Raw genomic sequence first — 15678 nt, 5'->3', positions numbered from 1 at the left:
TTCTTTATCAGTGTGCAAACAAAATGAGGAATAAGTGAGCAAAAGAAGCATGAGCAATGAAAATGAGTGGGAAGGGGTGGGGGGTGGGGGTTCAGCTCGCCCTCTATTACTCAGAAATCAAACAAGAAGGCATTTAAAGAGCGGAAGAAGAGGAAAGCACTGCAGAGGTCCTGGGGTGATTAGTCTGAACCCACCATTAATGTGAATGATCAAATCTATATAGGAGCAAGACGCAGAAAAAAGACACTGATGTCTTGATGTCTTTCACCAAAAGTAGCCATTAATATAAATTTATCAAAATAAAACAGAGACAGAAGCTGAATACAGTGAGGAGAAAGGGTGAGACTGAGCAGCACGTAATCAAAGAGCCCGAGAGGTCTGCGGAGGGGTCCACCTACCATCCTCTTTGGTTCTCATCCTCACTGGGGCACTCTCAGGGCCTGGGCCCACGTCAGTGTGTGCCCTCACCCACACCTGATACTCAGTCCATTTCTCCAGGCCCTCCAGCACACAGCTGGTGGCATCTGCACCGATGTCCTTTTTCTCATGGCGCTCTGTGTCCTCCCCAGCTAGTGCCTGGTAGCTGACCGTGTAACGCACAATGGCGCCGTGGCGGCTAGCTGCGGGCGGAGGAACCCAACTCACCTTGAGGCTGGTGGAGCTCAGGCTGACCAGATGGACTTCCTGAGGGGGGGCTGATGGGGCTGTAGGGAAGGAGGGGAGGGCACAACCACACAAATGGGAGCACAGATCAAGCAAACAAACAAAAGAATAACACAACCAAAACACAAGCTACCATAAGACAACAGTGGAAGCTTTTTGTTCAACAGTACACCTGATGATTCAAAGTATAAAATTTAACATTTTTAATGGAACGGATGTAACTAAAACTCAACATTCTATTCAAAACAAATAAAAAGTTACTATCTTCAAACGATGTCAATTCTTACCTTCTGCACATTTAACAGAAATATCCTAAGGACTTATACTGGACACAAAAAACTTCCACGGTGAAAAGGATGAAACATCTGGACTGAGAGATTGGCTGCACATAACCTGGGAACAGCTTTAACTCTCTTTGACACAACACTTATGCTGGTTTTTCATTGAAGAAAAACGGTGCCTACAACTGTCCTTACAATTGCCCCTCACGGAGGGAGCGTTGAGGTGGGCATAGAGTGCGAACGCGTACTGAACAGTGCGAACTGTTGTTCACACCTCCTGCAGGTGGATTCACTGAGCTGTCTGAAATTACACATAATTTACAATTTAGTGAGGAACTCTCCACAGCTATTGTCACTATCTGGTTTGTAGTGGAAAAACATTGTTGGTGTAATTATAGGAATGGGCAACCAGCTGTGTCACCAACCTTCTGGGTTTGAATTTGAAACGAACTGCGATGCTTTGAAAATGTGGTTTTGATCATAAAATACTGGTTATATTTAGACTATAATGTGCCATTTAATGAATTTAATCAGCCATTTAAGCCATATGGTACCAACATTTTCTGAAAATGCTACACTTGCCAACTATAATGAGTTGGTAATCTCTCAATACACCTGCAGTATAAATACTGAGACTGGGAAAAGGGGAAAAGTTATAATATCGAGAACAACTGTGACATAAATTGAAAACTCTCAAGTCCAGAGCAAAAAACAAAACCAATAAACTATATTAAAATATGGAACATCACTGAAAAGAAAAATGATAATATACTACATGCAGCTAACTCAGTGGAAAAACTCATTCAGCTACACCAAAGGGGCTTTTTCAAGAGAACCAAATGAAATATAAAAACAGTCACATAAGCAGAGCAATGACGACTAAGCTGAAATACAGCCAGATTCTAAATGCTTTTAAAATGTCAGACCTCAAAAGAAGGAAATGGTCAGTTGTGTGTTTTGTTTATTCAGTGGCAAAAAAGCTGACAAAACCCAGAGAGGCAAAAGACAGAGGCAAACCAGGAGAGATTGCAATATTGAAACTCTGTCAAATCAAAATCTAATTGGATAAGAGGACAGTCCAGCGGGATACACGACTGCCTCAAGGGCAGGACTGACCAAATGTGGATCCTTAACATAAAGCCATGCTTTAGATGAAGGAGTTTTGAGACTTGGGTGTTCCTAATCATTTCTCATTATGTGACGATGCTGCTCTCACACCAAATGAGCAGAAACAGTATTAAAAATAAACTATTCTTGTGTGTTGAGGTCAATTTTAGGACGTAGCAAATCTTATCAGCTTGTGTTCATTGCTCTGAATCATAAAAAAAGGGAACTTAACATTTAAATGCAGCAGTATAAAATGTCACACTCCTCCACTGCCTGTTCGCCTCAGAACCTTCTCAAGGCTTCAGCTGATTTCATGCGCACCAGCCAATGCATGAGATCCAAATTCTGCTCACCAAATTCTGCGTCCCTGTATCTGCTGCTGGCAGGAAGCACCAGACTCCTCAGCATCTGTGTGTCTGTGCTCTCAAATCTGGTTCGGCCTGCTATGCTCTTTTCATTTTTAACTTTTAACCCAACAGCAAACTTTCTCTTTTTTTTTGGCTTTTAGTCGTATAATTTATGCATCAGGGCAGATTCACATAATTTCCCCCCAATCAAATAAGTAATAAACTAATAGACGAAGCAGTCCGTTCAGTGACATTTTGTATACTGGCACTATAAAGCACAACGATATATGATAAAATAAAAGCTCAATAATGCTGGGTGGGGGTTGGTGGGGGGGGGGACACAAACACACGTACCTTTGGTAATGAGTAATAGGGCTTACCCTCAGATAGATGGACAGGAGGGTTATTGTTGGTGACAGAGGGGAGATGGTACCAGTGGTGGTACCAGGGAGACTGCACTGTCAGCGTTTTACACCTTGGTAAAAATGTACCCGACTATCAAGTCGCCCGTGCAGCTGAATTTAAGCTCTCGGGAGCCACACTAAACTCCTTGAATTTAAACCTGCGGATCTGAGGGACGATCACTTCTAAAATATGTTGGTTAATGGACGTCGAGGAGATAAGTAGACACGAGACGGAGTGTAAGGAAGACTTACTGGACTGGGCGGTGCGAGCCTCGATGGGTTGTGTGAAGACGCCTAAGCCCATCTCAGAACGGGCAGCCAGTGAAAAAAAGTACATAGTGTTGGGCTTTAGACCATCCACAGCGTATGAGCCCGCTGGGTTGAAGGTCACATGCATCTGGAGGGGGGGTAGATGAAAACATGACTGGATTAAAACCAAAGACATACCAAAGTCACGTAATTCACACGAGTTGATTTACAAGGGTGAAAAATCCAGACTGCTGTCCCATGTAGGTGGGTAGACAGTAGATAATCACTCAGTTCTAGACAACCTCTAATAAACCTAATTGCCCAGTTGGAAAGTGCTAGTTAAGGGAAGACGATCAATAAGAACCAGAACAACACGACTTTTTTGTCTCAAAATACAATAAATATATTCCCTCCGCAGCATCAAGAGAAAAACAACACTTTGGCACTGGCTTCTCACCCCACATCATATAGAACAGGAGTCTCTAATCTTACACTGGAGTATGAAACAGACGCAGCAGGTTAAAAAAAAGATAAATCCCTGTTGATATTCTAACCTTGTTGTCTGTGCCAGCCTCCCAGTACCGCAGCTCATACTTGATGATGGGATCCTGGACGGGCCAAAGCCATGTTAGCATAATTCGACTATCCAACTCAGCTTCAGCCTCAAACTTGGAAGGCTGGGCAGGGACTTGAGGACGAGTGGCAGAGAGCGAAAAGAGTATGTAAATGAAACGAAAAGAGATGAACACACATAATTCAGAGATAAATACATACATATATTCTCAATTACAGCAACATTAACAAGAGCTTGTACTTAAACGCTCAAAATTGTTTTCATGACGTCCTTTCTCAGAAGCACAATAGTGGATCTCCTGAGATCAGGTCAGTTGTGCATCTAAATCTTGCTATTCACAACTCAAGAGGCATCAGTTGGGCTTGAGTGAGGGATAAATGTGGGCCAAGCAAATGTGTTTCAGGAGCTCATCCTTAACAAAACGTCTCAACATTCCCAGGAACGATAAGACTAGTTTAGCATCAGAAAGCACTGCCAAAGGTTTTTGGGTCTTTTCAACCCTGAGATATTTTGTCATATGAATATATCACTTCGTGTGAAGAGTAGGTACGCATAATTGTATTCACAGTACATTATATACATGTGTACAATGCCATGAGTATCACATGTTATTATGTATAATATGCTAATAATCTTGGAAATGGGTGTGAGTGTACACTGGTTAATTAAAAACTTAAGCCGCTTGCAGTCGTTGGCTACTCACCTCCCTGCTGGGTTTTGACCTGTAGGACGTCAGATGGTGGCCCGTCACCTACAGAAGTGAAGGCCAGCACCCTGAGGCTGTAGGTGATATCTGGAGTCAGGCTGGAGATGGTAGTCAGGCTGCTGTCGTCCGTGTTGTGCTTCTGCCAGGCGCTAAGCGGAGCCGTCATGTCTGAGCTGTAGTACACTCGGTAGCCCCTGATTTGCCCGTTGGGTTCCTCGGGCGGTTCCCATTGGACCAACATCGTGCTGGCACTCAGCATGCGTGCTTGGACGTGCAGAGGTGGTGAGGAGGGGGCCTGCTCACCCGTTCGTGTTTCCACTGAGTCGCTGGGAGGCCCTCGGCCAATGTTGTTGACAGCCATGACACGGAACTCATACTCAGAAAAGGGGCTAAGTCCTCCAATGCTGTAACGGGTCGTTGCCACACCTTCTACTTCCTGGAAGCCATTGTCTGATGCCTTAGCTCTATACTGAATCATGTAATAGGAGACAGGTTCGGGATTTCCAGAGTCCCACGTAAGAGTCACACTGGTTGCTGTGGTCTCAGTCACCATTAAGGAGGTGGGGGGTTTTGGCAAGGCTGAGGACAGAGAAGTAGCGTATATATGAGAAAATAACTTTTCAGTCATTTGAAAAAAGAAAACCAACCAAAAAATTGTCAAACAGTCATGTTTGACACAACAGATGTTCCACAAAAGAGCTCCATTATAGAAGTAAAGATGTAACTGCTAGCTTCTCTGTTGTCAAAGGCATTGCACTGTGATGATAGTTTCATAAACTAATCCTTGAAGAACTTTCAGCAGTCAATATCCCAAACTGAATATGAAATTCTCATTTTTTTGTGTTTTATAAGAGGCCTGACCATTACTGACAATAGAAGAAAATTGCGAGAGTGGCTCCTGTTGTGAGGGTACAACAAACGCAAACAAAACTGAGGGTCTTCATTATGGCTTCTTTGAAAAGGGGGCTCTGTCCTGCTGTGGTCCCTCATAATGACTGTGACATTCTTTCTATCGATCAGCTGAGCAGAGAAAGGGATCAATACAAAGGGCCAGTGATAAGAGAGGCAGAATTAGGTTGAGGACACGCTTACACATTCACATACAAGTCAGTGAGAGCAATATTTACTCACTACATTCCAGGAAAAAAAAAAAAACATTTTCACCTAAATTATTAGTGTTCAACAGTCTATTTTCCCCCTACTTAGTGGTAATAAATGTGCATTGGGTTACTCAGAAACATTACGTGTTTAGAATCCTAATAACTCATAAGCAGAACATGTGGGGGACTGATGGCAGAAATATAAATCGTTTCAGCGACAGCCTCAAAGTTTATTAGCTTTAGTTAGATTTAACGCACACACGAACTCTCACCTTTTACAGTGACCTGAGCGGTCGCCTCTATCACGCCCAGAGATGACATGGCCATGCACGTGTAGTTGGCAGACTCCCGTATGTTGGTCACTTCCAGCACGTTGCGGCCCAGTGGCATTTCTTCGTCCTTGGTCAGCTCTAGAGAGCCCATCATCCACTTGACGTATGGCATTGGCGAGCCCACAGCCACACAGGTGAGGTTGACGCTTCCGCCTGGCATAACCTCCTGATTGGTGGGTGGAATCGAGAATCGCGGTGGGACTCTCCGCACTAGGTGGTGATGAAGAGAAGCAGCAAAACATAGTAAACAAAATGAAGTGAAAACAATGATTTTGCTTGTATGCTTTACTGAAGATAACTCCGGAATCTTAATAGAATAGATGGCTGATCGCCTTTGTCCAAATGTGCAGGCCAACATAATGGGAATAATAGGACTGTCACAAAATGGCTCTGGAAATTCACAAGAAAACTTGGAGGGGGCGTTTTATCCTCTCGTCTACAAAAGAGGATATAATAAAAAAAATTGGCCAGATTTGCTGGAGACTATGTCTGGCCCTCTTTTGTCAAAGTGTCAAATGGTAGTGAGAGTTGCATCATTGAGGGACCCCGTGGAGATGGCATTGTTTGATTTCTCCTCCCTCTCCTTGGCTCCTTCTCCTCAGCCTTTTTCTCACTCTCTCTCCCTCACCCTGGCTTTGTGCAGTTCTGATATGCAGATAGGCTGACATTAAAAAGGGGTTCCCATGGAGACGAGAAGGGCCTGTTGACGTCGCCAGGGACAAGGCAAACACCAATGTGGCTCCCTCCATGCAATGCTGAAAAGCTGTCCCGGAATAAACAGGCAGCCAACATTTACATATGACTTGTTATCTCTCTAAATAAAGTTATATAAGAAATGCCTGCCATATTTACACGCCTGCAGATCTTCAGTAATTTCTGGCAACCACAACAAACTCCTCACTTTGACATCTTGGAAAACAAAACTTGAGTTTTAGGTACATTCTTGTTGTCTGTGTTGAAAATGTGAGGAGAAAGTGGGACTTATTTAACCTTTTCTCTGAAGAAAGTGAGACAAAGCCAACTGTTTGGCTGCTTCACTATTGACAGTTTTGTTTTTTGCTGTTTAAAACAGTATATATAGGGTTGGGTTTTTTTTTGCTACTACAGCATCTATTTCACTCCAAATAGGGGGAAAAAGGCTGTAATTGCACATCTGCACCTTTCTCCATAACACCCCCACACCCTCCCAATTTAATTTGAACCAGAACATTGCTACTATACTGCCTTGCTTGTAATGTGGCTCCTTATATAGTGAAATGAAATAAGAGATTCTTGTAGAAAATTGCCCATTTCTCTGGAACATCTGCAGTAGTAAGATGGACCTGGTTAGAACTCCTCTGAATATCCAAAAATACGAAAGGTGCTAGACCTACTGTAAACCTGTTGTTCTTTTTACTTTTTCAATCATTTAGTGATGAAAATCGAGCACGACTGTTGCCCTTTTCAACAAAAGGATTGTTTTAAGCTGGCAGACATTGAAAGCGGTCATCAAAAGACAGTAAAGTTACTGGTTATGTAAATATGTAAGGATTCCAAAAAAATAAAATCTTCAGGTGGGCGTAACGTATACCCATATAACTCTGGTGTTGCATTGAAAGGGTGCTGTCATGCAGGAAAACAGAGTGACAAACGCTCAGAGTCCGTAAAGCTATTATCGGCGCTACCATCCTCTCTCTGTGGCTCATGGGTAAAAGGTTTTTAAATGAAAAGACTGGTCAGGCTGAGCGCTGTTATAAGCCTGGGAACAGGACAGAGATGACATTCTCAAGCAAAACATGCACAGGCTGAGGAAAGATATCAAATGGGATCACAAGTCTGACTATGTCGAGAGAAGAAAGATAAAGTATGAGCTAAGCCCAATTTTCTCATATGAATGACTGAACATCTGATTTCCAGGATGACTTCTGCATGACAGGCAGAGCATTTCTAGAAGAAAAAAAAAACCTCACACGTTTTGGGGCCAATTGTCTCCTCACACAGTGGCTACTGTGCATCTATTTTAAATAAATTTACTAATAGCTGGTCGTATGTCAAAACATATGCTTCTGAAAGGGGGAAACCTGGGAGAAGTGGAGCTAATGCGAAACCATTAAGCTCAAAGTTATTCTTTCATGATTCCAAAGACCAAACAGTGCTAAGAGCACCCAGTCAAAGGGGCCCGTGTATATTGAACACTTAATGTTGTGAATAATTCATGCCATGCGGTTAAGTTTGGAGAGGTGCTGTGGAACAGAATGACTAGAGGGCAGGTAATTGTTATCGATTCCCCCGAAGCCTCTCTCCTGTTGAGAGCGGCTTGGAGAGACGGGCTCCAGGACTCTATCAAAACCACAAAATAAGCCCTGTCTCCATGCTCCCTGCCTGCTAGCTGGATACCTATAAATTTAACTGCCTTGACAAAGTGCCCAAGGATAGCAGAACCCGTTCAGTCAATCAATATCTGAGAAAACTGGCACAGAATCACTGGGCTCCTCGGCTTCCTGGCACTGCCTCTGGGCAACCATGATGGCTGATCATCCCTCTGTCAGCAGACTGCCAGCTCAGTTCTTAAATATTCTATAGGTCAGCTTTTTGCACAGGTGTGTGTTGTAGATGCTGGTGTTGAAAAAAGGGGAACAAAAACCTTCAAACAATATATTCAGTGAATACCCTTGCTTCGAAATTATTAATGATCACTGTCCATGCACAACAATTGTTATATGCCATTTGTAAAATAGTGTAGCAGAGAGCTATGGATTACATTTCTACTACAAACACAACAGATATAGGCAATATCTCTACATGCTGTACGCTATCCGTATGTCAGTTTGGGGATGCTAACCGATACACAATTGGGAATCATGCAAGTATTGTTTAAGAAATCATGCATACCGGTACAAAAAAAATCACATTTACATGGAAAAAGAGGAGTAGGAAGAGCTATAACACATCATTTTGTGTTGCAAGGGGGGAAACAAAACATTGTTGTTTGGATGAAAACGATGGTCGATCTTGTCTAGAAGGGAAGGGATTAAAAGTGAAACTGACAAACCTTCTCGCTGATCTGTTTGAGGATGAAGTGATTTGATGGAGGTGAGCAATGGAATGATACAAAGTGGAGAGGAAAACAACACAGTGAAAGAAAACAGTGAACCCGGGAACAGTGACGTGTTAGTGAAATGGCACACATAGGCAAAGTCAAGGTCAAGTACAAGGAGGGAAACCAACCATTTTCTATATTAATTATTAGGTAATAACCGAGTGAATTGTCCAAATTTAGTAATATATATCCAAATGATTTCCAACCTTCCTGAGACATGTTTCACAATCTTTCGGAGCATTTTTTATAAAGGACATTAGATATCCTTCTGTTCTTTGCCCTCATAAAGCCGATACGATCTATTGTGTAAATTCTCCCCCTGATCCACACTCATAGAAACAATCTGGAGACTGTAGTAAATGAAAATTCTGTCTGCAGGACTTCACCCTCGATGACATATTGACATGTCACACGGACATACGAAGAAGGGCGGCAGACGGGAGCTGACATCTGTCCTCCATCGTGGGGGAAGAACTTGACAAATGGCTGTTCGTACTCGAAAACTCCACCGCGGTTCCACTCGTGTCGATGGAATTCTACTTAAGAGGAGGGTCAGCTCAAGTAAGCCACAGCGGCGAAGGCAAGCCCGCACCTGCACACCCCCAACCCTGTAAGCCCTTTGATGGATGTGGAAAGCACATAACAGACAGGAAGCGAAGAGCAAACACCCTCATCCCCTATCCTCACTTTCAAGCTCCTTTTTCCTTCCCATAAAGAAATATGAGGAAATCATTCAATGGTGACTGTAAAACGTCAAGATTAGGGTGGTAAAGGAGGTGCTGGGATCAGGGTGGAGTAACTGCAGAAGCAACCGCTCACGATAGTTTTATTGCACCTCTCACAGTGTTTTTTCCACATGTGTGGAAAATAAATCCCAACTTTAAGTCAAATTTGAGGATATATCCTGAAAGATATTAGACAAGAAGGATGACTTGTCACCACTAGATGCTGGAAAAAAGGGCTTAAATCCTTTCTTTTGATTTTATTTTAGGGTAATTTGAATTGCGCGAGGATCAACCAACACTGCGGAATATATCGCGTCGTTATGAGATTTTAGTGTCGTAGAAACAGGCGAGGGAGAAATGCCTGTAAAATCCCAAACCAACAAAACCAACGTAAGAGACAGTGTTCTCAGTCCAGTCAAGTATTATTCTCAAAGGGTTATGGTTAGTTTGATTTCTATCTGCGCACTGTTCTGGTGAGGCTGGTGGAAAAGCTGTTGTCAGGGCTAATGGGTTGACAGCTACCTGGGTGGTGTTACCGACTAGCTGGGCCTGGGGGCCCTGCTGGCGCCAAGCCACACAACCACTGTAATTACCTCTGAAAAGGGAAGAAAAGGCCGCACTTACACCAGTGACAGACATGCCCTGATTAATAGACAAGGCTTACATCCCCTCCCTTGCCTCCGCTGCGTGTCTGACTACCACTCCTCGTCTAGGTTTAAGATCTAAAACCTGTTAGAGCTCACCGTGTTTAATCTGCAAATTTGATGCTGCTGTGATCCTCCAGGCAGTTCAATCTTTTTCTTATAAAAATATTGCAGCGCAACATTATCTGGGGACACGGGAATGATACACGCTTCTCTTCAAAAACAATGATTTCGATATATTTTAACATTTAATATCCACTGTTTCTGGAGTCAAATGGAGACATTAGACCCGAGAAGCAATAACAATAAACGACAATAAAATCACATCTCCATGTTTGATACATTACCGCGTCTGTTTTTGTTAACAGTATGAAGTCATGGCTGAGCGTCTGTCTTACTCTGACACTTTCTCTACCTCCTTCTCCACCCACACTAACAACTGGAGGAGATATTCTGTTTGATGTACATCAGACGTGGTGGTGTTATCCGCAGGCTCTGACCCAGAGTACTCTCCCCTATAACAAGTTTTTCCAGGATGGGTACACAGATGGCCTTACCCTGCATTAGTCTGCTCACAGAAACACCACACCAAAAAAGAAACCTGGAGCTCCAGAACCCTTCATGTATGTAGGAGCGCTGGGTACGTGCTAATGGAGTGGCTCGATAGCGTCTAAATAAAACACAGGAGGCCGCACCTGGTCGAGTACACAGCTACATAAGAGGTGGAGGTAAGTTCATCTTATTTGTACAGGAGTGGCAGCGGGTCAGGAACACTGAGGAGTAACTTTGCTGTTAGAGAATAAAAAAAATCAGATGAATGTGTTCTTAGCTGGAAAGTGCACAACAATATCAACATGGGCTTTTTCCACAGATGTTTTCCACCTCTGATGTCTAATCACAACTCAGCTGTGGCTGATGATGAGCAATATGCTGGGTATTACATCAGACCTGCATGAGGATGGCTGGTACCGGAATAAATCACCAGCGTGACGAACAATTAGTGGCTGGTTTGAAGCCTGTTTGCGGGGTTAACCAGACTATCACTGGCTAAGGCTGGCGTTGTTTATTTGCCAGTCGGGGTAAAAAAAATTCTCACCGATTTGCTCAATTGGGCTGATAAACGGGAAGGATCATTTAATGCTCAACATAAAGCAGCACATATTCTCCATCTAGAAAATGGTTTTCAGCTTCCATCGGATCCCAAAGGAGAGGTTTAAACATCCAGAGGCTGCAATGAAATCACCTGTGGATGACGCGTTGAGCAGAAAGTCTCAAAGACAAAAGAAGTGAAATGGAAGCATACAGACATGGCCTTCATCAGCCAGTGACAAAAATGTGAAATGGAGACAGAAGTGTCAAATTCTACGGATACAGACATGAAGATGATTTGCATATATGACATTACCTCTTACGTAGAGATTGGCAGGAGAAGAATAACGGGTCCCAGCGCTGTTCATGGCAACACATTCGTATTTCCCTTGGTCAGACTCCTCGCTGTTCTCAATTTGCAAAGCCCCTGTGCAGAGGATTAACAAATTTAGCTGTCTTGACAGTTGTGGGATATGAGATGTAACTTGGCATGAAACCACAGCAGATATTGGTACGCTGACTCACCAGAGAGCCTGGATTTAACCAGTGTAACCCAGTTTGTGTTTAATTAAGTGTCAAAGTCGTGGACACGATTTTGTTCAAGAAATGCTTACAGCAAGAAAAGCGTTTAGCTGATTTGGCAAGTTTAATGAAACCGCTAACAGAATATTTGCCTAGTTGAATTAAGGAAAATAAAAGACCATGACTGAGTGTCATTTAACTACGTGAATGATATGTCACAATCATTATGCTGTGATTACGCTCTCAGCTTCTGGAAATAATTGACAAACAGCTTGCGTCATGGTGGGTTATCTACCCCGGCCACACGTCTGGACAGAGCTAATCTTGCCTTTGGAATAATGACAACCGCGTCCTAAGAATGTGTATGAATTATGATGAAATAAACTGGCTGAAAGGCGGTGTCTTTTAAAAACTGCTTCACCAAATGACACTGTGACAGGTTTCTTTTATTGTTTCAGTGAAAATCCTACTTTTAGATATCCGGTAGGTACATAAATTTAAATCTTGACAACATTAATGAGGAGCAGAGGACATTATTGCCTTGATGGCATAGGATTTTGCTGCAATGCACCTGCTACAAGATCCTGAATGTTTGCAAGTATGTAATTGTGTCTCAGCTGTGATAAAGCATCTCTAAGAGACAAACAGTGTTAAAGTTAACAATTCAAAGAAGTTGAAGTCATCAGACAGGACGTGCAAACTCCCAGGAGTTATGTCTAAATGAGGTCATTCCGACACTTCATGTCCACAACTGATAACATAATTATTACTGCTGGGCAGGAAATGGCTGGCAGATGAGACAAGTAATATGAGAAAAGGGGAAAGGAAACCACTGATTTCCAGCACGTATGTGTATGTAACAGCATCCGTTATGTTTCAGAAACAGCACGGTGCTAGCCTGAACGATGGCAGTCAGCCACCATGCAGTTTGAAAAAGACAGAAAATAGCATGTCAGGACACTTTTTCCATATCATGCAGAATGAGATGAATGTAACAAACAGGTTCACCACCAACCAAAGGAAACTCGAATCAACACGAGACCAAAAATAATAGAAAAGAGAAGCGGGGTAGTGACTTGTGGTAAAACTACCTCAGATCTCGTGACAGCACATCTCTCCAAGGTGTTTGCTCTGCATGCTGAGCTCACTGCTGTCTGAATCAGCACTGACACCACCTGCATATTCCACTGTCACCAATCTGTCAATCCGTACATTCTCCCATGGGAGAAAAGAGTGCGAGTCCCCCAGAAGTCTAGAGGGTTACTGCTGTGGCTGCTGTGAAGGACGTCAACATTAAATCCTGGTCAGCCAAGGTGGAAATCTGCATGGTTGTTTTCCAGTACATACCAGTGAGACAGAGATCTGATACAGAGCTCCATATGCATTTGTTTTGTTTACCTCCATGGAGTGAAGAAAAATCAGACTTTGACTCAAGGCCAAAAAAAGATGATTATCATAAAGAGGAGCTACAGCTTCCACCTTAACTATTTCGAGCAAACGTTGCGTTGCCACGCTGGAGGCTGTGCTGCACAGGCTATGCAAATGCAGCCATTTCCGCGTGCACCGAGGTAACATTAGGGAGGCAGGTAGGGCCTCTTGTGGGAATGGTGGCCTTTAGTTTAAAATGCAAGCGCTTGCCCGCTTATTTGCTGGAAAGCAAATGTGTGTTTATCTGTAAACCCAGTTCATTTCTGACAGAATAGCCATAGCCTTGACGGAAAACGTAGGAGATAACACCTTGGACTTGCTTTTTTGTTTGCATTCTTCTGACATCGGGGTTGGCAATCGTGTTTGTTAGCTGCAGACGGCAAACAGGACACGGTGGGAGGGGACAAAGACGGGGCCAGCGATGCAGATGATTCTGTTGGTACTGTGTTTGGTGGTGGAATGCAGGGTCGGACATGGATGTGAGGGAATGGTGTGAAAGTGATATTTTCCATCACACTTTATCATCCTTACCTCTAATTGGTGTACCACCTACGTGGGAGTAATATTGATGCAAACAGGGTTGAAAGATTAGTTAGTAATCCACTTACACCAGTGGGAGAGAAAACCATGGTTTTGACAGGGAACAGAGGAAAGATATAGAGCAGAAGCCACTTAAATGCATAATACATAAACAGTAAGCGCGATAAATGTTATATGGAAACGAAACATTTTAGACTGCGTGTGTCTGTCTGAAAATGAAGGAAAATATTTGAAGAGGAGCAGTTTTCTGGTGCTTTCATATTTTCAAATGGCAACTTCAGCCGTGTTTGTTTCAGTTGGACATTTTCGAACTTTTTTGGACTGAAAACGACCTCTGCTCTCGACGCGCAAAACACATTTGTGCAGAAGTTTTGACCCTCAGTTCTAGACTGAAAAGAAGAAATAGACTAGGTGTTTTGAAAAGACAGACCTAATGGGTGAGCGCGGCGAGAGCAACCAAGACTCTGCTGTGGAAGCAAATTAGTGTGCTTTTTCTGCCATCACTAAATTGGCCTCATTTCAGGTCACATTCAGTAATGTAAATCCTGATACAGCACCAGATGTCAAGTGAAGGGTTACAGATTTAAAAAAAAAAGTGTTAGTCTGGGGGCATTACATATCAGCACATTTTCAGGCACTCTGACTATATGCAGGAAAGAAAACTAATTAAAAGTTTGTTCATACAAGGAAGAAAAAATAATAGCTGTAAGAACAGTTTTATCCTGTTATAAAACATAATCAAACAGTTAAGAAGATGTGTAGGTATTTAGCTTGTGTAAAGCAAATCTAAATTGGGCCCCACTAATAGTAGCTGTGTTTTTAATGCTGTGAGAGCACACATGGTCCGACTGAACGTGTTCCAGTGACCTGTATTTGGCTTCTGCTGGGCAGATCCAGTGCCAGGCTTTTTCTGGTGCAGCGCTCATCTTTAATCTTTAAGGTTGCTGACCTACAGCCTGCATTGACACTCTCTAAGTGAGGCAGATTTAGTAAGGACCAGCAAGGCTGTACCTGGTCAAAAGCCACTAATCCTTTCACCTTGCTTTGCCTTTTCCAGCTAATCCAGGTCAGTCAGGCACTGTTTATATTTCAAGAGGACTGTTGGTGTGAGCATAAAGTACTTCATTGATTTTCTTTTTAATTTCAAGGTCAAAATGCTGGCTAGTGTAGCACCACCAGGCTTCCTGGTCACCTGGTTGAATGCGGAATTAATTGTTTAGTAGCATGGAAAGTTCATTTGAGGATTCAAATTCTTAAGCCTCATTATGATAGAGATGTCTTTTAATCTTTAATCCCTTCCTCTGATACATGAACAGCCCTGGCGTGGTTTTTGGGGAACTTGTGAAACAGTTCAAATCAAACCAAAACAGAATTGAAACACAATGCCATCAAACTGTACCTGAGCGAAGCTGTTTAATGCGCCCGTTGCTGTTACCGATGTCCACGGGAAGCATGTCTTTGAACCAGGAGATCTCTGGGTCTGGGTTTCCACTGGCGGCACACAGCATGGTGGCAGTGCGGGTTTTTTCAACCACCTTCAGCTGGGGGCCCATATCAATAGTGGGAAAACCATGTGGAATCTGGTTCTCTGGAAATAAAAAAGATGCATAGAATTAAGAATTGGAAAATTCAACTAAAAAGAATAGTAATATAAGTGTTTAGCGACAGATTCCGCCAGCTTCAACACTGCAGTGATAGTCAAGGCGTTTGTCTGAGCTCTTGATCTGTAATACAGGTTGAATAATAATAAAAAACAACCATAGAACGGCAGATCGAGCATTATTTGGATTTCAATTTTGGTTGAAAAGAAATCCTGTCTCTGATTGATTATCATAGCAGGCTTATTACCCAGCACTGGGAGACTTAGGTTTAAACAGAGGAAGGATAG

The 15678-nt window shown here is 42.9% G+C and overlaps 1 protein-coding gene across 17 annotated transcripts in view; it reads right to left on the bottom strand.

Annotated features, from left to right (window-relative positions):
* LOC101075629 (receptor-type tyrosine-protein phosphatase F) overlaps nucleotides 1–15678 on the bottom strand; it is a 129743-nt gene that overhangs the window by 43127 nt on the left and 70938 nt on the right. For 7 of the 17 annotated variants that reach the window (XM_029831562.1, XM_029831563.1, XM_029831561.1 and 4 more), the window contains 8 exons: nucleotides 15190–15378; nucleotides 13782–13799; nucleotides 11617–11727; nucleotides 5704–5973; nucleotides 4329–4910; nucleotides 3606–3739; nucleotides 3055–3199; nucleotides 399–704 (listed from right to left, as the gene is read on the bottom strand). In XM_029831562.1, the coding sequence (XP_029687422.1) occupies nucleotides 399–704; nucleotides 3055–3199; nucleotides 3606–3739; nucleotides 4329–4910; nucleotides 5704–5973; nucleotides 11617–11727; nucleotides 13782–13799; nucleotides 15190–15378 (1755 nt within the window). The remainder of the gene's footprint in view (nucleotides 1–398; nucleotides 705–3054; nucleotides 3200–3605; nucleotides 3740–4328; nucleotides 4911–5703; nucleotides 5974–11616; nucleotides 11728–13781; nucleotides 13800–15189; nucleotides 15379–15678) is intronic. The other 10 variants (XM_029831565.1, XM_029831569.1, XM_003975390.3 and 7 more) reach the window with 3 other exon arrangements.

Source organism: Takifugu rubripes, chromosome 22 (assembly GCF_901000725.2).
Source record: "Takifugu rubripes chromosome 22, fTakRub1.2, whole genome shotgun sequence".
NCBI lineage: Eukaryota > Metazoa > Chordata > Actinopteri > Tetraodontiformes > Tetraodontidae > Takifugu > Takifugu rubripes.
This window is presented reverse-complemented; position numbering and strand designations above follow the sequence as displayed.